Source organism: Microcaecilia unicolor, chromosome 5, assembly GCF_901765095.1.
Source record: "Microcaecilia unicolor chromosome 5, aMicUni1.1, whole genome shotgun sequence".
NCBI classification, from domain to species: Eukaryota; Metazoa; Chordata; class Amphibia; order Gymnophiona; family Siphonopidae; genus Microcaecilia; species Microcaecilia unicolor.
In genome coordinates, this window is record NC_044035.1 from 106678807 (window position 1) to 106701156 (window position 22350).

Here is a 22350-nt window from a genome sequence, read left to right on the forward strand (position 1 = left end):
AGCAGGGAGGGTCGGCAATGGTGGGGGGGGGATGTCGGCGGTGCCGGGAGGGCTAAAATGTGCCCCCTCACCTCGGGCTCTGGACCCTCCTCCTGCCGAAGTCTGGCTACGCCCCTGGCTCTTATGCTTTTATGCCAACTGGCCAGCAAGTACAGGCGCACTGACCAAAGAAGCCTTGATTTTCACACACACAAGGGCTCCATCACTGCATTAGCTACCCTATATCCCCAGAAATCACACAGAGAGGAACTGCTACCTTTATCCATCCAATTCCAGCAAAACACCTGACATCTTCTACCACACAGCTTTCACACATGTTGGCTAGCAGGGTGTGTAACTGCTGTTGAAGTGCAGAAGTTATGTGTCGCTAACTTTTGGTGCACTATACAGAATGAGGGGGAGAGTGTATTCCAGGCCAGGTCCTGCCATCTCCTACTCTCACTGATCTGCCCATCAACACTCATGGATAAAACCAGATCATACACCAGCCAATATACACACGTGGAACCAAAGAGTGAGTCTTCCAACTCCTTTTCTTGCTCTGTCCTCCAAGTCTGCTGTTTCAAATGACCAAAGAGCACAGAATGGCTCTGATTGTGCACAGGTCTGCCCCCTGCTGTGTTCTCTTGTCTTATTTGTATGTGTCATTTTGAACACCTTTTCTAGGTTATACACTCCCTCCCTGTGTTACAGTGTTAGTGTGTGTGTGTGCACTGTTGACTTTCTGTGCTTTAGGGACAGTCTGTTCCTTCAGTAGCACAAGTCCTGTTGCTTGTCTGTATCTTTCAACATTTTTCAACAGCAATAAAAGTTCAACAAATACAAACATAAAAAAGATATATGTGCAGAACTATCTGATGTATTGGATTAGCAATGCATTTCTTGAACAACTTTCAAAAGTGAAGATTCCATTCCATGGGTCAGAACAGAATGAGTAAAAGATGGCATTAACCAGAAAATATAAGTGAATCATATTTTACCAGCAGTCCAGAAAAATTCTTCCTATACATAACTTCCTTTAGTTTCCTTGCTTGTATGGGCTTTGGGTCTAAGATTAGTTAAGGTCCTGGAACACATTACTATATAGAAACTGTGGTAATTATATACATTGAACTGAATAGCTTATTTGAGAGGGGAACTTTAGAGTACAAAAATTGAAAATACTATTTGAATAATATTCTATAGTAATATTCTAATGTGTTATTAAAGTATTTTCATGCAGAATTCTATTCTAAATCATTTCTAAAATAATTATTAAGACTGACCCAAGGGTATCCAACACTGTAGGCAACCCTCCAGCCATGTGTCCCCCCCCCAACCCCAGGATAGCTGAAGGCTCATACTACTATCATCCCATAGTCAAGCATCTCCCATCTCCCCTTCCCTACCCTCCAACAGTCCAGCATACCTCTTTTCCCTTTCTAACACCCCTTCTGCCACATTTCCAGCATCTATCCTTCCCATCCCTATCCTCTCACCATCCACAGTCTAGCAGCTCCCCCTCCTGCCCCAACTTCACACATCTGCCACGGTCTAGCATCTCCTCTTCCTGTCCCCACCCTCCAGTTCTGCATGTCCCCTTCCTGTCCCTATACCCCACAGTTCAGCATCTCCCCTTCCTATCCCTACCCCCCCCCCCCCCACACACACAATCTGGCATCTCTCCTTCCCTACACTACAGTCAAGCATTTCCCCTTCTTGTCCCTAACCCCCACAGTCCAGCATCTCCACTTTACCCCATCCTGTCCCTACCTCACTATCCAGCATCAACCCTTTCTGTCCCTACCCCCTACAATCTGGCATCTCCACTTCCAGAATTTCCACTTCCTGTCCATACTCCCTAGTCTAGTATCTCCCCTTCCTGTCCTGAACCCCCACTCCAGCAACTCTCCTTCTTGTCCCTACCTCCCCAATCCAGCATCTCTCTCTCCTGTTCCAACCACTCCAATCCAGCATCTTCCTTTCCTGTGCTTACCCCCAGTCCAGCATCTCCCCATCCTGTGTTCCTACCCCTCCAAACCAGAATCTCCCCTTTGTGTTCCAACCCCTCCACAATCTAGCACTTCCCCATCCTCTGTGTTCCTACCCCTCCAATTCAGTATCACCCCTTCCTGTCTCTATCCTCCCCAATCTGACATCTCCCCTTCCTGTCCCTATCCCTCCCATCCAGTATCTAATCTAATCTAATCCAAGTTGTTGTTAATCGCCTATTCCAATAGGTCCTAAGTGATATACAAGCACAAAGAGCTACATTCAGCAAATAACATAGCATAAGAAGCTAAATTCAGCAAATAACACAAGATCTATATAATTGTAAACAATATAAGCAATGTATATAAAAATGAACATACTTAAAATTAAGAAGCTTCAATAAAATACTTTTGAACACGAAATGTCTTTACTTTCCTCCAAAATCTATAATATTACCACTCATTTTTTTGAATCCAAGGAAAGATTATTCTAAATAAATGCTGTTTGATAAGAAAAAGAGCTATTCAACCCAGCATCTCCCCCTCCTGTTCCTACCTACTTCTGCAGTCCAACATCTCCCCTTCCTGTTCCAATGCCCCCCTCACAGTCTAGCATCTCCTCTTTCCTTCTCTATCACCTACTCATTCATCATGTCATCTCCCCTTTACACCTTCCTCCTGCCACTGCAACAGCCTTCACTCTTCCAACGGCAAAGAGGCAAGAAGATTCAATGCCAGTGTAGGGACAAGAGGAACAGGCCCACACTCAAGCACTGCTGCGTCCTGCTCCCCTGACACAGAACTTTCAATCAGAGGGGATGGAGCAAGACTCTGCAGAGAAAGGGCAGTGGAGGTACTGGCAGGAGATGGGGAAAGGTGAAGATGAAGTGCTGCACTCCTGTCCAGCTGTCACTGTCCCCAACTCCTGCTGCCCTAGATGAACACGTGTAGGAGCATTTTCAAAAGTGCGTCTAAGTCGGACTTTGGATTTTTTGTGCTAAATGTACCAAATCCGAATAGGAAATATATACCCATTTTCAAAAAAAGAAAATGTCTTTTTTTCAAAAATATCATTTTGAACAAGGTTTTCTGCTTTATGTGTTTATCTTTTTAGGCCATTTTCAGAAAAAAAAAAAACCCTACAGAAGTAAAAAACTCACAAACTCAAGCCATTTAGAATGTAGGAGGGGCCAGCATTTTTAGCAGACTGGTCCCCAGACATCCCTAGGGGACACTGCTGTGGACATCATATAAATGCGCCCAGGTACACATCTCATCGTTGCTCCCTTATCTTGTCTGCCAAATCCTCCAAAACCTACCCACAATCCATTGCTCCCAACTGTACACCACTACAATAGCCCTTATGGGTGAAGGAGGCACCTATATGTGGGTACAGAGTGTTTCTGGTGAGTTTTGGAGGGTTCACAGTTTCCAGTACAAGTGTAACAGGTAGAAGGAGTTATGGTCCTGAGTCCACAGTGCACTACACTACTTCAGGGATCTGTGTGATGCTCTAATGGTCCTGCCTATAATATCTGAGGCTGTCATAGAAGCAGGTGAGTACTATTTTTATTCATATTTTTGGGGAGTGGGAGGGAGTCAGTGACCACTGGGGGAGTAAGGAAGGTCATCCCTGAATCCCTCCAACGGTCATTTAGGGTACCTTTTTGTGTCTTATTCATCAGAAAAAAAAGGTCTAGACCAAAGCGTTGAAGTTTTCACCCTAGACGTTTTGGTTTTGCTCCATTATGACTGTAAAACGTCCAAATGTTAGGCATGCCTTAACCTGGCCTTCAAAACGCCCCCAACACACCCCTTGTGATTTGGATGCTCTGCAGACGGAAAACATAGATGTCTGCAAAACAGGTAAGCAATCTGTCCAAATGGTGATTATGGTACTTTTTTTTTTTCTCTTTCGAAAATGAGCCCCATAGTCTACATAGTGGCAGAGCCTGCACTGAAATTTAGCTGCCTATTTCGTTTTGTGTAGGATACAGATGTACAATGCTGTACCACCTTGTGTTTACCTGGTTACAACAGCCACTTCATTCAGTGAAGTATCTTACTCGGAATTTTACAAGGAGGATGAGAATCTAATGTCCCACCATGAAGCTGAAGTCATATTCCTCTTCAAGGTCATCATTACCTGAAATATGTGGCTTCCACACTCCTCCAGAGTGGAGTTAGGGTGGTTAGTGTGTTGGACTTTGGTCCTGGGGAACTGAGTTTGATTCCCGGCACAAGCAAGCTCCTTGTGACTCTGGGCAAGTCACTTAACCCTCCATTTCCTGCCGCATTGAGCCTGCCATGAGTGTGAAAGCGCGGGGTACAAATGTAACAAAAATAAATAAAAATAATCAGAAGTCTCATTTAGTAACTGCATGCACTAATGGCATTAGTCCATGCTATCCATTAGGAAGCGCCCCTCCCCCATATAGTTAGTCTCTGTTTGTCCACAACCTACAAAGATTCCATTAAAACTTACTAATCTAACTTTGATTGAGAAGGGCACCCTACAGAGTTGATATAATGGGGAAATATAATTTGTTCAGTTCAAATATCTTAGTATCAAAGGTAAATATTTACACTTAAATGTTGCTTACTGAAAAGCATTATTGGATCAGGCCTCAAGAGTGTTAGTAAAGCTCAAAAGGATCAGCTAGCCTTTCTGTATTAATTTACTTAATTTTAAACTCACTATGACACCAGAAATAAAATGAATGTAAAAACAGCTTGCAAAAAAGTTTAGTCATAGTGGAATCAACTATAAATTTAAACAAAATTGGCACATCCTGTTGAACTGTGTTTGGATTTCTTTTATAATTGTTCATTTTTGCTTATATGCAGCACTCAACCAGCCTTTGTACGTTTACTGAATAAAAAAATCAATATTTGTGCTTTCACCACTTCAGTAAAACAAGCTGTTCCATTCTATCAAGGTGTCATGCCAAAGCTTTAATCTTTCAGGCCGCTCTGAGATAATGTACTGTATAAAAGATAATGGCGGTGTAAATTAGTTTGATATCAAATGTGAACGTCTTTTCACGTCCTGATTAAAGAAAAACATTAACTATAACCAGCAATTGCTAAATAAGAACGAGCAGCAGAACTAAAGTCGGCTAAGAGTTTTCAACAATTTTTAACAAAACCTGCAGATGGCGCTGTTCTTACCGCAAAGTTCCCGATGTTTGATGCAGAGGTACACGCTGTTTGAACGCAGGAAACCCCGTTTTCAGCAAAGCCTATTTCATTAAAAGTTTGTCATTTGGAAAAATTCTGAGATGCAAGTATAAAATAAAAAAGAAACTCTCTTCTACACGGGAGTCCCTTAGCTAAACTCTTTTAATGAAAATGTCAGTACTCAACATCTATGCGCTCCTCTCAGTTTAGTTTTTGCTTTTTTGTAATAATCTCACTTGTCATTATATCGATATTATACAATGCAGATTTTACTCATGTACTACAGAAAGTTATTACATACATGCAGTCCAGGCTGCCGCTACACGTGTAATGCACACTACCGTATATGCAGAGTAACCTGAATACTACAGTAGGAAATTAATTCATTCATTATTTGCAAACAATCCACAACCCACACACTTTTATGCACCGTGTGGCAGCTGTTAGATATGCATGACAGGAGTTCTGTATACAGAAGTGACACATGCATGTGTGTTCATCATTAATCTACAGTCTGTACATCATGGGCGCACTAAACCCTGCCAGTAATAGCCCCCACTACCAGCTGTATTTAGGACGCCTTTTGTTCTTACCCAGTTGAGCCCGGAAGCTGCGCACGGTATTGCCCTCGCGGGGTCGACTGCCCTCCCGGTTGTATGTTTCGTATAGTTTCATCATGTGCACGGAGACGATGTCCCGGTCGGAGGCGCTGGCTGCAGCATCGCGCGTAGGGCTGCAGTCACCGAGCAGTGTCAGGTACAGCAGGAGGACGGCGACAGCCATGGGGGAAGGAATCACGGAAGACAAGCGAGTGTCGTTGCAGATTCCCCACCGCAGCACCGGCACCGTCTGCCTTTGGAAGAAACCGTGAGAGCACAGTAGGTTGGGAGAAAGGGTGGGAAGGCGGGGCCCAGTCGGGAATGCCCCGCCCTTGCGTCTCCCAGGACTCACCTCCGTGTTCGAGGAGAGAACCACCTCCGCCAATCAGTCTTGCAGCACTGAGTCTGCAGCCAATGGTCGAACGTCCACTGTTCCTGTCTAGGACTAACAGTGGAGATTTGGTGCTGCTGGCGAGCTCGGCCCGGGATGGGGGATAAACTTTGGTGCTCGGGCACCGCACCATTGCCTGCGCGAAGGGGAGGTAGCTTGCAGTGGGAGCTATATAATCCAGTGATGGACTGGAATAGTGTCATTTTGTGAAATATGTCAGACATAACAAAGCCTCGTGTAGGGCTATCATGAACCGTAGTAGCATGTTTAAATGATAAAAGTTACAAAGCGAACAGCAATACTTCGTCAGTTTGACTTTACGAAAGCTGCAGAAGGAAAATAAACGGACAAGGATGCAAATGCTAATTCAGAACCATGAGCCTTCAATAATGATATTACAAAAAATTTACTTTTCGCTGAGGAGACTTGCATATCCTGAAAACAGTTGTGGAATTTCTTTTGTACCTCTTCTCCCTTCAGCTTAATATGATCTGGAAAGAGGAAAGTCACTGACCCAGAAAATATCATGGGAGAAAAAATATTAGATGCCCTGCCACAGAAGGGGCACCAGACAGTTTGGTTTACAGTGAGATTGGCACTATTTTTATAAGAATTTTCAGAAAATGTATTTATGTCAAATAAATGCCACCTTATATAGAGGTCACAAAGCTGAAAAAAAAAAATCAAACACATGGTGTGGGGGGGAGGAAGGATAGCATAGTAATATTAGTCCCATATAGTTATAGTTTATTCCACTTGCTGTACTACCAAGCTTAAAATTGAGATTACAGTGGTTTACAATCCAATAAAGCATTAAAAACAATCCAGAAAGAACTCTAAAGATAGGACAGACCCACTCAAACAAGATCACGCACAACTCAACCACAACCTCAATAAAAGCCACAAAAGGCAAAAATGCCAGAAAAACTAACCAAACAGACCCCCTGAATTCAGTACCCCTAATCCCCTGGCAGGGCTACATCAAAAGCCAACCGGAATAATTGTGCCTTCAAAAGGTGTTCAATGTCATCAATTCAATTTAAAAAATCAGTCATAAAGTTATTTCTTGGATTTTTAAAGTGAATTTCATAAAATATAAGGAACATTAACTGCATGGATCTCCATGGAGTGTCCCGTAAAAATGCCAAAAATCTAAATTAACTAGAACTAAATCACGGTTAAGGACATTTCATTAGTTAGATCCATAAATTAAAGGAGGAATTATCCTGTGGTTTTTATGTATAGTTAGAATCTGCTTTGAGATTAAAACAAAATAAAAAGGTGGGGGGATTGGAAACATTAACACGGAAAGAATGCAAAGTACTAACAAAAAACACTAACTTTCTCAGTAAATAGAAGTTATTAAAATGCTCCCTGAAGCAATAACTTACAAGATCTTCCCATAAAATGCCTTTGTTTCCAGAACAACACAATTAAGTTAATTTTTAACTATTAGATGAAAACCCAGGAAATGGAATTACTATTTCCAGAAAAGTTGGAACTGACATTTTGTTTTTAGCAGAAAGTTCAATTTCAGCCTGTTTATAAAGTTTATTAAACAGTGTAGTATATGTGTTTTAAATAATTACTCTCCATTCAAAAAGTTGGGTACACACCTCTGTTTTAAAAACATTGCAAAACATTTTGTGTGCAATACTATCTCACTTAGTCTAAGTTGGACCAGACAGTAATCATTTGTTAATCTGTCAATGAAATTTCATTATTTTGATACAGCATGTGTTTCTGTTCTGGTGTTCCTGCACACTGTTTTGAAGTACAAGTTTAATGTTTGCATACTAGCACGAAAACCTAGACACTATTAAAAATGCTTTAAAATACTGAGTCAAAATTTTAGCTTCCAAGGAACCCTTTTACCTTTTATCACCTTCAGTTGCAATACACTCCCTTCCGATCCCTTCACTCGCAAGATCAGAATTTACTCATTGTACTGACTTACAAGCAAGTTTTTCATGAGCACACTTGTGCTTCAATTTTTTCTGTTCAAGGATCACACCTATGGAACCTTCTCCCTCCTTCCTTGCGACATTTGAATTCTATACAAATTTTTAGGAACAAACTTAAGACATACATATTTCAAGATGTGTTTATTTAGATTCTTAGGAGTCCTTTTACTAAGTCGCAGCAAAATCTGGCCTGTGGTAGTATGGACCAGGGGCGTAGCCAGACCTCAAGATGGGAGGAGGCCAGAGCCCAAGGTGGGGGGCACATTTTGGTCCACCGCCCCCCTCCGCCTCGCCACTCCTCACCCACTGCCGCCGCTGTTAACATATCTTGGCTGGTGAGGGTCCCCAACCCCCGCCTGGTGAAGCACCGCTGCCAGAAATACCTTGGCTGGTGGGAGTCCCCAACCCCTGCCAGCTGAAGCCTTTGTCCAGCGCTGATCTACTGCTCCACTGCATTGCCTGCCTTGCTCTCTCTTCCCCTCACGTCTGGCACACTCCTTTTAGTGAAACTGAGCATGCTCAAATTCACTAAAAGGAGCGTGCCGGACATGAGGGGAAGAGAGAGCAGGGCAGGCAATGTGGCGATGCCGGAGACCAGCACTGGATGAAGGTTTCAGCTGGTGGGGGTTGGGGACCCCTGCCAGCCAAACCAGGGGCCCAGAGCAAATATGGGGGAGCCCAGGCCCCCGTGGCCCCACGTAGCTACACCACTGGTGTGGGCGCATGTTTTTGGAATGCGCCGGGCTAGTTTTTACCATGTCTGGGAAAAAGGGCTTTTTTCAGTGGGCTGGAAAAAGGGCCTGCAGTAAAACTGAAACCAGCATGTGCCTATTTACAGCCTGAGCCTTTAACACCACCCATTGTTCTAGCAGTAAGGGCTCACGTGCGGTGACTGGTCGGTACGTGCCAACTGCCGATTAGCACCAGAAACTCCGCATGCAGTAAGAAATAAAAAATAATTTGTCCCGGCAGTATGGGCGCGCACCAAATCCAAAATTAGTGCCATGGGGGCGTGCTAGCCTGGTGGTAGCCTTGTTTTGGCACGTGCTGCACACACGTAGAGCCTACTGCGCCTTTGTAAAAGGGCCTCTCAGTCTGTTCCAGTAGCGTAGCCACAGGTGGGCCTGAGTGGGCCGGACCCATCCACTTAGGGCTCAGGCCCACCCAACAGCAGCACTTATTTAGTGCTAGCTAGTGGGGATCCCAAGCTTCGCCAGCTGAAGACCTCCCCCTGATGGTGCTGAAAACACTGCTTTCCACTTCAGCAGTCTAAGCTTCCTAAGCTGCTGATACTGGCCTCATCGCATTGGGGGGGGGGGGGGGGGGGGGGAGGAGGAGAACACTTGGTGCCCACCCACTTTTTGACTAGGCCCACTCAAAATCTGCTGTCTGGCTACGCCCCTGGTCTGTTCACATACAGAAAGCCATATTACCTTCCCAGTTCACTCAAGAGCATCTCTTTTGTTTTTTCCCACCCTTTCCCTACCTTTTCTTGAATGAATGGCATTCCTCCCTCCTTCCCTCATTATTTTCTCTTCTTTTTATTATGAAATTGTAAGCCGCCTAGATGGCATTCCCGACTGGTAGGTTAGTAAATCCTAATAAACTTGAACTTAATATTTGTATTAATATTTCTTTATTCGGGAGTTTCAGACTAGGATGTATCATGTTCTTGGACACCATAATTCAGCATATAAACAAATACACGAGAGAAAAATCTCACCAGATCCTTATACATTTTGGGGGAGCTTTGTATATCAAATTTTAATTATCATAATTTCTGCTCTAAACCAAACCTCAAAACCTTGCAGAACATAAACTTAAATAGATACGCTGGAAGTAGTCTCACCCAGTACACCAGACCTTTATTACTTTGCTGATAAAATTTAAGATTGTAAAATTTCAAAGGTGCCAATTAATTAATCTTTTGCTTATAAATAATCAAGGCCATCTTTTGATGCTTTTTCATGACAGCATGATCATGACCTCCTTTTGGGGCGGGATCTAACCTTCTGTCAGTTGTGTTTTTTGTCTGTAGTGTTTCTATACAATCGGGGCCCTGTGAAAGGGAGGAAGAGCCAGCAGGAGGTACTAACAAGCTGGGCTATTTGGGCCAGTGTCCCCATCAAACTCACTGTCCCCTTCAGCTTGCTCCAGTCTTCTAGCTAACACTTTGTATCAGTCTTTACCCTGAGCTAAAACATATAGGACACTGATACTTTGACATGGTTAGTAAGGAATTGAAGCATCAACCAGGATAGCTAATATTTCTTGCCTTATTTTATTGAAGAGCAGCAGGAATTCAAAAGTCTTTAAGCGGTAGTGCATTGGCTCTTTTATGCAGCTCTGATGATGAAATAAAGTGTGTTTGGTGAAGGAATTCAAATTAAGATTGGGTCACATCATTCCTTCATTCTGAATATGGACAATCAATGGCATCTCTAAGGCACCTACGAGCAAGAGCTATGCAATCTCTGCTCATGCAGAATGGTAGCCCTACTGTGGAAATTTCTGCTAATTAAAGTCCTTGCCAAGGAAAGAGGTTTTTATTTTATTAGCTCAAGCCACAGCTTGGAGTAAAACCTATCTAGGTTTCATCTATCTAAAGCTGCTATTCAAAATTCCAAACAACAGATCTAATGTTTCATGCTGTTTCCTGTTAAAAATCTTCATATCCTCCAGGCCTAATCTATAAATAATGTGCTACATGCCATTAATAAACGTTTGTGTATATCTGAGAAGAAAAAAAGAGGTTTCCTTATAGAATCAGAGACTTATAAAGGAGTCATTGTTACTGGCCAGTAGGCTCAGTACACCATAGCTGGAAGACTTTATAAATATGTTGCTGCCTATCTGTAACTTTAGAGGAATAAGGAATAAAAATGGACTGAACAGAGGGACCTTCACATTTGTGCTGTGTTGAAACAATCAGCACCACTTTATCTTTGTATGCTCTCTCTTTTGAACAGTTGAGGCAGTGGCAGCTGAAATGGAAGTTAAAGACTCAAGGGAAATTGATGAACCATAAATTATACAAGAGTTTGGGCTTTGGCCCAGACTTCTGGTTGCTACCTGCAATGGGATAAGCCATTCATTTCCTTTTCACAAAAGTAATGAGCAGGCAGTAAGTCTGCAGCATGCGAAGAACTCTACTGTGTCTTACTTTCATGAAAGGCCATAGCTTCCATTTTGGAACTGGCGTAATTATTACTTATAAAAGTGAACAGCAGGCTTTTTAGATTTTTTTTGAATATAACAAAATAAAATATATATAAATAACTCTTAAACAGTACAACCAAATTTGCTTGTTATAGTTCAGCTGGCAGTTTATGGGATAAAAAAAAAAAAGCAAAGGCAATTAAGATGCCCTTTTGCATTCTCATTTATAAGAGGAGATACTTTCTTAATCACACCCTCTTGTGAATCTGAATAAATGGAGTAGCATTGTACTAATCTGAGTCTGATACAGGCATCGATTCACATGTCGAGAACATTACTATATAAGCCGCATTGAACCTGCTGTATGTGGGAAAGTGCGGGGTACAAATGTAATAAATAATAATAATAACAACAACAACAGATATGACATGAACAAACACAATGAAAGCTTTGGGGTGATATTTTTTGAATAACAGCTGTGGCCATATAGTAGAGCTAAAATGATGCAATTTCACTGACCTGAGAATAAGATCACATGCAGTGTTAGTAATGGAGTGGGAGACAGACAATTTGATTTTTTTCTGTAACTCTAGCTAGTTATGCTCCTTGGTATATGCAAAGCAGAAGATACATGGAATATTAAATATATTCAAAGACTTTGTTACATCATGAGAAACTACCATTGTTGGAATGGCAATAGTTGAGCGCCTTTGAGTATGCAAAGCAGAAGATACATGGAATATTACACATGTTGCCTGGAGTGCAGGAGTGGCCTAGTGGTTAGAGCACCAGGCTTGACATCCAGAGGTGGCCAGTTTAAATCCCACTGATGCTCTTTGTGATGTTGGGCAAGTCACTTAATTCTCCATTGCCTCAGGTACAAACTTAGATTGTGAGCCCTCCAGGGACAGAGGAATACCCAGTGTACCTGAATGTAACTCACCTTGAGTTATTACTGAAAAAGGTGTGAGCAAAATCCAAATAAATAAATATTTAAAGGCTTTGTTACATCAGGAGAAACTACCATTGTTGGAATGGCAATAGTTGTGCATACAGACATATATGTCACATATAGAAAATATTACATTGTGATGTCAAATTTAAATTTATTGTTGAAGTTCAGTTAACTTTAACATTACAATTAATATTTGGGTGTGATTTCAAAAAGTGTTGTAACATTGGTGTATAGCATAGCAAGCAAATAATACATTTATGAAGTTCCTATTATTTTGATGCTCGATATCCAAACTCTGATATTTTCCATCTTCTCCATGTATACAGTGCTTTCAGTATAGTTTGAATGGCGTGGTCTATGATTTTAATTTAATTATATTTCAGAAAGACCAACATTGGTAACATTTGCTAAAACAAGCCATAAGACTATGCACCCTGTAATCAATCAAACAATGCTGTAAATGCAAACATAAAGTAATCTGTATCTAAACGAACATGATTTTCATGAGGACCCAGAGATGGAGCAGGATGGGCACTTTTTCAATTATGTGTTATTAAATTCAATAGGTCAGAGCAAAGCACAAGAGAGGAAGCAGTCTATCCCTTTCAGAGACCCCTAGAAGCCTCTTGATCTTTGGGAACCTGCTGGAGAAGCCCCAGAGAGAGATCCTTACTGGAGAATTCTGCAGTTAAATCCCTGGGAGAACACATGTGAAAGTAGCAACTATAATCTGCAGGAGAGAGGCAGATATAAGACAACTTCCTGAAGCAGGGAGAGCAAGTCCTAGGGGGAGTGACCTGAAAATGCTGGGAAACATAAAGCAACTCTTCACAAAAAACCACCAAAAGAGAAGATGTGGGGACTATTAAATAATATACATAAACATGTCCCAGACATCAATATGGAGCACAGGTCATGATAAGTAACATTCTAATATCTGGAGAACATCAGATCTAACTGCCTCACACAACCATCAGAACAAACGTTGTTCCATCGCAATAAGCGAAATGGTGTGGTGCAAATCCTCATGAGCTCTCCTCATTATTTTACAACTATTTGTTTCATTCTTATTTTTCTTTTTTTTAAACAGTATATAATCTCATGAAAAAACTAGTGTTTCTAAGAACACTTATCTTAAAAGGCAGCAGCTTAAAGATATCAGAGAACCCCCGCCGACATGGCCAAGTGTCGCGTGAAGCTTTTTCAAGGAAAAGGCTCACTTTCCATCCTGCAAGCGCTCCTGCATACAAAAGATGGCCACAAGTCTACACCATTACCATAGCCCTAAGGGGTGAAGGGGGGCACCTACATGTGGGTACAGTGGGATTTGGGGGTGTTTGGAAGGCTCAGCATTAACCAGCACAAGTGTAACAGGTAGGGGGGATGAGCCTGGGTCAGCCTGCCTGAAGTCCACTGCACCCACTAACAACTGCTCCAGGGACCTGCATACTGCTGTGATAGAGCTGAGTATGACATTTGAGGCTGGCATACAGGCTGGGAAAAAAGTTGTTAAAGTTCTTTTTTTTGGTGGGGAGGGGGTTAGTGACCACTGGGGGAGTCAGGGGAGGTCATCCCCGATTCCCTCCAGTGGTCATCTGGTCATTTAGGGTACTTTTTTGGGACTTGTCCGTGAAAAAAAAGGGTCCAAAAAAGTGCCCTAAATTCTCGCTAAAAACGGCTATTTTTTTTCCATTATTGGCGAAAGCCGCCCATTTCTGTTCGGCCGATAACCACGCCCCAGTCCCGCCTTCGACACGCCCCCGTCAACTTTGGCCATTTCCGCGACGGAGTGCAGTTGAAGACGCCCAAAATCAGCTTTCGATTATATCGATTTGGCCGCCAATGGGAGAAAGACGCCCATCTCCCGATTTGGGTCAAAATATGGGCGTCTTTCTCTTTCGAAAATAAGGCGGATATTCTCTGGCCCCTCTTCCCAGGAGATGATTCAGGAAGCTCATCAATCCCTCCTGTAACTAGGTCAAGGAGCAGGGGGATTAGACCTATCTAGAGCCCAGCAGGAGATATACCCTGCGGTCCCTGAGATAGCAAAGAAAACAAGAGTAGCTCCTGTCTGTCCGCTATGCAGTGGCGTAGCCAGACCTGACATTTTGGGTGGGCCCAGAGCTAACATGGGTGGGCACTATGTATATAGATTATGAGTAGCCTTTCTTGGGATATATACATAATATAGCAGCTAGAATGTTTCCTCTAACAGCTTTCCATAGGAAAAATGCATTCAAATTCTGATAGCACCTCAATAATAGCAACACAAAATCCCTTCACTGCCAGGTACTTTGTGAAGTAACACTATATCCTGCAAAGAGGCTTCTTAGAGCCTATGCTGCAAACCTTAACACCAGTTCTGAATAGGAATACCAGTAACAGTACCTTTAAAAAGGCAGCAGTGAATACAACAGCAATACACATCCCATTGGAATAGCCAGACAAGTCAGACTCATAGATCCTCATACAAACCACATGCCAGCAGAATCTCTCACCTGCTCGGTCACAGGTAGAACACAGACCAACCTTATCAATTACAAAATAAAGGACCAAAATTTTAAATTTGTCCTGTAGTCCTTCCTTTCCCTACCCCCCCTCCCATCCATCCCAGTGGCCCAGCATCAGCCCTCCCCTACTCTCCCCTACCTCCCCATCCATCCACATAGCCCAGCACCAGCCTTTCCCTTCCTCACCATCCTTCCCGTAGCTAGGCATCAGCCCTCCCACCCCTCCCACCCCTCCCTATAGCCTCAGCCCTGCCCTACTTCTACCCATCCCTTGCCCTTCCCCCACCCTGAAGCACACCAGCATTAAATATAAAACATTTTGGTTTGTTTAATGTCCTTTGCACTGTAGAGTCCACCCCCACCCAGAAACCTGCCTACATTAAATACAAAACTTGTTTTTTATTTTAACCTGGGCACTGTAGAGCCCACCCCTACCCAGAAACTCGCCTTTATTAAAATTTATTGTTGGTGGGTTTCTGGGTGAAGGTGGGCCCGTCACTGAGGGGAAAAAAGTATATTTAATGATTATACTTTTTTTCCATAGGCAGTGAAGAGTCACCCCCACCCAGAAGCCCACCACAAGCATTACATTGTATATAATATAAATATTGTATATAATATAAATAAATAAATAAATATATATATATATATATTTTTTTTTTTTTATTTATTTATTTTTTTTTACCTGGGCAGCTGGGCTTCAGTTTTCCAAATTCTTATACACACCATACACTTGTGTGCACATAGTGACAGATGACTCAGAGCACTGTAGATTGTGCTCTGTGTGCTGCTAGCTCCTGTGCTTGACCTGTTTGTGGCTGCAGGAGAGGACTGAGGCCTAGGGGAAGGGGGCTCAACTGAAAGCTGATTAAGAGAGCCTGGGAGGGCCCAATAGCTCCTCCAGCTACTGCTGGCACGGTGGAGGACACCCAGAGCCACGTCATTATACGATACCGCTACGGCGCTACTGCGTAGGATGGATGGAGGGAACAACTACGACGCGCTGCGCGGCCGCGATGGGACCTGCTGCTGCTGCAAGTTCATTTTTCAGTGCCGCCGCCGAGCCGAAGGTAGGTGGACTGAGGAGAGATCAGCTGAGCCGCCCTGACCGCGATGTGGTACGCAGTGTGTGTGCGCTTGGGTGGGCGGGCCTGAAGGAGCCTGGAGAGATCAGCTCAGCTGAGCCAGAGTGAGCGGGTGCCGTTTCTCATTTCTGTCGTGGTCGCTACTCGCTAGGCTAGGCTGCTGCACAGTGTGTGGGCGCTTGGGTGGGCGGGCCTGAGCTGAAATTGGGTGGGCCTGGGCCCACCCAGGCCCACCCGTAGCTACGCCCCTGCCGCTATGAGCCTTCAGAGTCTGAGCCAGAGGAGATAGAGATTGGTTATGATTTTCCTGAAGCTGCTTCAGTTGAAGTCTTGGATATTGAAACAGCTGAACAACTTGAGTGAGAACTCTTTGTAAAAGAACCTCAGTGTCTGTTAATTTTCTTGTTTTTTGTTGCTGTGTTGTAATTTGTGTTTGTCTGGAAGGTCAGTGGGAAGACTTGGCCTGTGTATGCCAAAAGGGTGGGACCTTCCCCTTTGTTTTTCCTAAACCATTGGAAGAGCAGTGGGTTTTGTATGTGAAGTCCCTGAACTGCTGGTGTTTCTCTCTACCATCAGCTGCAATTAAGCATGAAACTAATTAAGCAGATGCTGCAGAGTGAGAGAATGCTTCTGAATTTTATAAGATGGGGGAAATAGGCTTAAATTGGAGAAGTGTTTGGAGTAAAGTTTGAAAACCATAAATCTCAGCCTGAGTTGTTTCTTTTGTACCTTTGGTGGATGTCATTGTTGAATTTTGGTAAGCATAAGATGGTTTTATTGTTCTTGGGAGGCTGACAAAGAAACTGTGGCCTTTTCTGAAAAACCCCTGTAGCCAGCAGCTGAAATGAAGACTATGTTGAAATGACTTTTAATGACTTTTAACCAGAAAGTGGTGAGATGAGAGATGAGGCTGGCATTGGAGGGGAAGAAGTTAAGAGCTTGGGGCTGTGACAATTTTTTTGGAAATATATTGAGAGCTTCTTTATGCACTTGAGGACACACTTAAAATATATAAAACATCTGTTGCCCTGATAATTTTTATGCTACATTTTTTTTTATTAAAGACTGTAATATTTTGGAAGCCTCCATCTTTGTGAGTTTCCTCAATAGCAAGGGAAAGAGCCTCACTGAAAGAAGGACAGCCTGGTCCAGAAAGACTTCCACCCCTTCTGTACCTACAAGACTCCTACACAAATCCATCCCTAGGAGCAACAATATACATTCCAAGAAAAAAAATATATATCAAAAATAATATATATCAAAAAGAACAGTAGAATAAGTCATAAAATAGTCAAGTGTACAGCGCTGCGTACGTCTAGTAGCGCTTTAGAAATGATAAGTAGTAGTAGTAGTAGGAGGATCTGAGAAAGATAAAAATGACCTGATAATAATAATAAGGTTTGTCGAGGGTGAATTATTTCTTGAAACATGAATTAAAATTAAAAGGAGAAATGGTGTAGCCTCTACCTTGGTCACCTTTCCTCCCTGGACATATCCAAAAGTTAAAATGTGAAGGGAGATACCACAGTCCTTTGTTTCTGGACCCTGAGGGGGAGGGAAAGAGAAGCCTCAAGGTCCCATAGAGGGGGAATACTTTATATGGATGAGCATGCAGGACGTGAGGGAAAGACACAGCAGGGCAAGCAATGTGGTGGTGCCGGAGACCGGCACTGGACAATGCTTCAGCTGTCGGGGGTTGGGGACCCATGCCAGCAAAACCAGGGGCCCAGAGGAAGTTTGGGGGAGTCAGGCGCCCATGACCCCATATAGCTATGCCACTGCATCTACTTGGCTAATAATTATTTAGGGGCTTCTTTTTTAGGAATTTGTCCAAACCTCTTTGAAATCCAGCTATGCTAGAAGCCTTGACCATGTATGTCCGCTGGCAACAAATTCCACAACATAATTGTTCATTGAGTAAAACAATGTGCTCTCTAATTTGTTTCAGATCTGATTTCTGTTAGTTTTGTGGGGTATCCCTTAGTCTTGATACAGTTTGAAGACATAAATAACCTGTTCCTTATTTACCTGTTCCACTCAGGGCATAATTTTGTAAACTTCTGTCATCTTCACTCTTGGTCATCCCTTCTCAATGCTGAAGAACTCTAATCTGTTCAGCCTTTCTTCACAAGGGACCTGTTTTATTCCTTTTATCAATTTTATTGCTTTTTTTTCTGTATTTTTTCCAATTCTGCTATGCTATTTTTGAGATGAGGCAACCAGAAATGCACACAGTGTTCAAGGTGGGTTTTCACAGAGGCATTGTAATAACTTGTGTTTTATTATCCACTAGTAAAACAGGCCCATTTCTGACACAAATGAAATGGGCGCTAGCAAGGTTTTCCTCGGAGTGTGTATGTTTGAGAGAGAGAGAGAGAGTGAGTGTGTGTGTGAGAGAGAGAAAGTGTGTGTGAGAGATGGAGTGTGTGTGTGAGTGAGAGAGAGAATGAGTGAGAGAGACAGACAGACAGAGTGTGTGTGTGTGTGTGTGTGTGTCAGAGAGAGAGAGAGAGAGAGTGTATGTGAGAGAGAGTGTATGTGAGAGACAGAGAGTGAGTGTGTGTGGTATGGGGCTCTGGGTTCCATGACCCCCTCCTTCCCTCCCTCCCTCTCCTCCCCTCCGAGTTCCAGGCCCCCCTTCCGTCGGAGGTGCAGGCCCCCCTCCCTCCCTCCCTCTTCCTCTCTCTCTCTTCTCCCTTCCGAGTTCTTGGCCCCCCCTTCCCTTCGAGTTCCATGCCCCCCTCCCTCTCCTCCCCAGCGTGTTCCATGCCCCCCTTTCCTCGGAGTGTGTATGATTGAGAGTGTGTGGGTGAGAGATGGAGTGTGTATGTGAGAGATGGAGTGTGTATGTGAGAGAGAATGAGTGAGAGAGACAGACAGACAGACAGACAGAGTGTGTGTGTGAGTCTGTGTGTGAGAGAGAGTGTATGTGAGAGACAGAGAGTGAGTGTGTGTGTGTGTGTGTGTGTGTGTGTGTGTAAGAAAGTGAAGCCTTCAAGCCTTGAAGCATTTGTGCACTCTGTAAGGCTCCATCTCCTCAATTGACCACACATAGTTCCAGAACGTTGCAGGAATGCTTCAAGGCTTGAAGGCTTCACTTTCTCGGCTTCAGAATGTTGGAGGTGCGTTTTATTATATAGGATTCCTTTCCAAATAATTCCTAACATTTTATTTGCTTTTAGGACTTCAGCCGCACATTTTGTTTTCGTTTTATTTTGTGATATGTGAGATTGTGCAGTTCCCCCTTTTCCCCAATTATTTATGTATTGTACACCGCTTAGATTTCTTCTCAAAAATTTGTGGTATATCAAATAGATTGAACTTGAACTTGAATGCTGAAATGAGGATTTCAAGATGTTGTTCACAATGACTTTTTCATGGGTAGTGATCCTAATACTAAACCTAGCATTGTAGAAGTATAGTCAGGATTGTTTTTCCTTATATGCATCACTTTCCACTTGCCCACATTGAGGGCCCTGTTTACTAAGCCACGTTATAGGCACGTTAGCATTTTTAACGCATGTTAACCATGTATGCGCATTAACAGTATAAACGCCTACAAAATCCTTATAGGTGCCTACACAGCGCTCACGCTAATTGTAGGCATGTTAAAAACATTGACATGCTTTAGTAAACAGGGCCCTAAATTTCACTTGCTATTTTGACAGTCATTTCTCCAGTCTCATAAGATGCTTCTATAGTTCTTCACATAATAACATATTGGCTCAGAGTACTCAATCTTAAAAGCATTGAAATCTAGTTTCACTGGCTCCCTTTTTCACCATGGCAGGAGCTCGTTCCTTCACTCCTATCACTGTGCTGTACTTCTGCCAGCACTACTGCATTTTATAAAAGTGAAAACAAGCATTTCCTGCATAAAGTGTATGTTTTCATCTATTAAAAATCCTGTTGAGCTGCTGCAGTGCCAGCAGAAGCACAGCAAAGTGGAGAAGAAAAGGAACAAGCTTTCCCTGCTATGTAAAGGATTAATCAGAAGGAGGTGGGAGAGTGGGTGGGAACTGTGATCACACAGAACTACAGTACCAATTAAATTTCAAGCCCTCATAAACTGGGTGTTGAGGGGAGGGGGGCATGATTTGGTTCTTTGGGTTTTCTGATAGTATCTCAAATTCTGGTTTCTAGAAAGGCATCCAAAAAGGCATCCACAAACTTACCTATCTGTTGTCCACATCTAAAGAACCGTTTTTTTTTAAATCAGTGGAGTGAGATATTGAAGCAGACTAGAGTAGGGGATTTCTGTGGCTAATCTTAATTTTTGTATTTGTGGTTTTTTTGTATATGAACGTAACCCCTGGGCTCCTGTGGTAGGTACCCTGTAGCTTATAGGAGGCAGGCCAGAAGACACATTCAGATATAGAAGCAGTGTGAATATACAACACTTCCTTACCTGGAAAAAAAACAGGGTACTGGAACACTGATCCATTGGAGAAAGATTTCTGTGTCAGTTGCACACAAAAATTAAAACTAGAGAGGCAACGTATAATTCACAACAACTTTTCTGGAGAGAACTAGGTTTAACAAGAAAAAGCAGGAATAATAAGGCCATAGGGCATATATACAAGGGAAAGAACCAGTATATAAACATGAAGATAATTAGTATTTCCTTTTAAATAGCAAATGTTACTGGACGACCTGGGGTTTCAGTCAGTTAGATGTCAAACTGCTACACCTGACAAAGAATGCATTAAGTTCAATTCAATGAAAATATAGGAGGCTGTTGGGGCTGTTACTGCTTTCAGATAGGATTCCAGACAGAAGATATAATAACCCCCTCAGTGCTGTATTATGATTTGAATAGTATGTCACCTCTGCTTAAATTTAGGAGAGTATATCTTTTTTCCTTTCTTCTAGAATAGTTTTTTCTGTCTTCCACTGTCTATGAGAAGCACAGTAGCTAAAGTATCTAGTGACTGTGTTTCCTTCTGGGCTGGTGAAGTCCAAATTATTTCTTGTGTGTTTGAATTCCTGAAGTTGGTTCTCCTCCTTCCAGCTTGCGTACCTCTTCAAACTCTCTTTCTCTGGAAAATCCTGACTGGTCCTCTAGGCTGAAAATTTGAGTCATTCAAAGTTGCCAACAGTAGCTCTCTGCTCTTTCAGCTTCCTGCTACAGTCTGCTGCAATTCCAGTTAATTCCTTTGTAAAGGACTCAGGGGGAGATGCACAGAACTCTGGCACTGTTCCCTACAGCGCCGGAAAAAAAAAACGAGCGGAGCACCGATTTCTTTTTAGCGACCAATGCTCAACACTAACGGCACGCAAATTGTATGCACGCTGGGTTAAAGAGCTCAAAACTTCCTGGCACACGCACACAAGAGCTGTGCTGTAGACACAGTTCTTGTGCACAAGTCCAGTGATGGGAGGGGGAAGCAAGAAATCTTTTCAGCCGTGGATGGAGGTAGGAAGCGTCGGGGTAAGTGCATGGGGAGAGAGAAAAAACTGCTGCTGCTGCTGCCTCCTGAGGAGAAGTGGGAGGCAAGTGTGGCTGTAAAGGTCACCCTGTCCTAACAACTAAAACCTACCAATAGCTCACGAGCTGTCGGTAGCTTTTAGTTGTTAGGGCAAGGAGTTTCTGAGCATTGTACAGTATTGCTAATGAGCTCATTTTAATACAAGCAAACTCATTAGCATAAGACTTTCAGTCACTGCTTCTGTGCATGGTAAAGCAGTGGCCGAAAGTCTCTGTGCATTAGCAGCAAAAAAACCCCATTTCATTTAGACTGGCTAAAATCAATCTAAATGAAACTTTGCAAGCCCACTTTGCTTTGAGCATTGTGCCCTCAGTCAATAAAGGAATTATTTTCCTTCCTCACATTAAAATATATACTTTATTAAAAATTTTTGTTCTCCACTTTATACATTCTGGAAAAAGAAAAGATAGATTATAACTATTTTAATTTAGTTTAATTAAAGTCAATTAAAACCAACAACTAGTAAAACCATTGCCAACAGAGCACAGTAGGTGGTGCATCCCACTCACTACTGATGAGTTTAAGAAACAGCTTTGGCAGATGCAGAATATGATGAAATATCATATGAGGGATATTGGAGAATATTGAAAGTTTTACATCTGATAATGGGCTGGGAAATCTAGTTGTTAGTATTCAAAGTGCCAAGTGAGGAAGCAGGAAGTGATACTGGCAGGGCCAAGAACACCTCACCAGTAAAGCAGGTAGTGGAGATTAGGAACAAGTCTCCGGGGCTTTCATCTTCTGGTGCACTCTCAGCCTCAGCTCCAGCAGCAATGCCCATTTTTAGTACTGTTTGAAAAGTTAATACTCATTCCACCCTACTCATACTTTTACAGACCTCTATCCTATCACCTTTCAGACATCTTTTCTAGTTGAAGTGTCCTAATGGCTAGAGCAGCAAGCTGAGAACCAGTGAACCCACTTTCAAATCTCATTGGTGCTCCTTGTGATCTTGGACAAGTCACACAGCTCTCCATTGCCTCGGGTGCAAACTTACCCCTCTGTTGACAAAGCTGCGTGGTAGCCGCTAGCACGGCTTTGTAAACGG

The 22350-nt window shown here is 42.8% G+C and overlaps 1 protein-coding gene across 2 annotated transcripts in view; it reads right to left on the minus strand.

Moving 5' to 3' along the window:
• The window catches only part of GDF10 (growth differentiation factor 10), a 41072-nt gene extending 25603 nt beyond the window's left edge, over nt 1–15469 (minus strand). Inside the window, exon 1 of one of the 2 annotated variants that reach the window (XM_030204854.1) lies at nt 15414–15469. Coding sequence is in view for 1 of the 2 variants with exons in the window: in XM_030204853.1 (XP_030060713.1) it covers nt 5744–5933 (190 nt within the window). In the remaining variant the exon portion in view is untranslated. Of the gene's footprint in view, nt 1–5743; nt 6011–15413 lie in introns of those variants that run through there. The other variant, XM_030204853.1, reaches the window with a different exon arrangement.
• Between the last annotated feature and the right edge of the window lie 6881 nt (nt 15470–22350).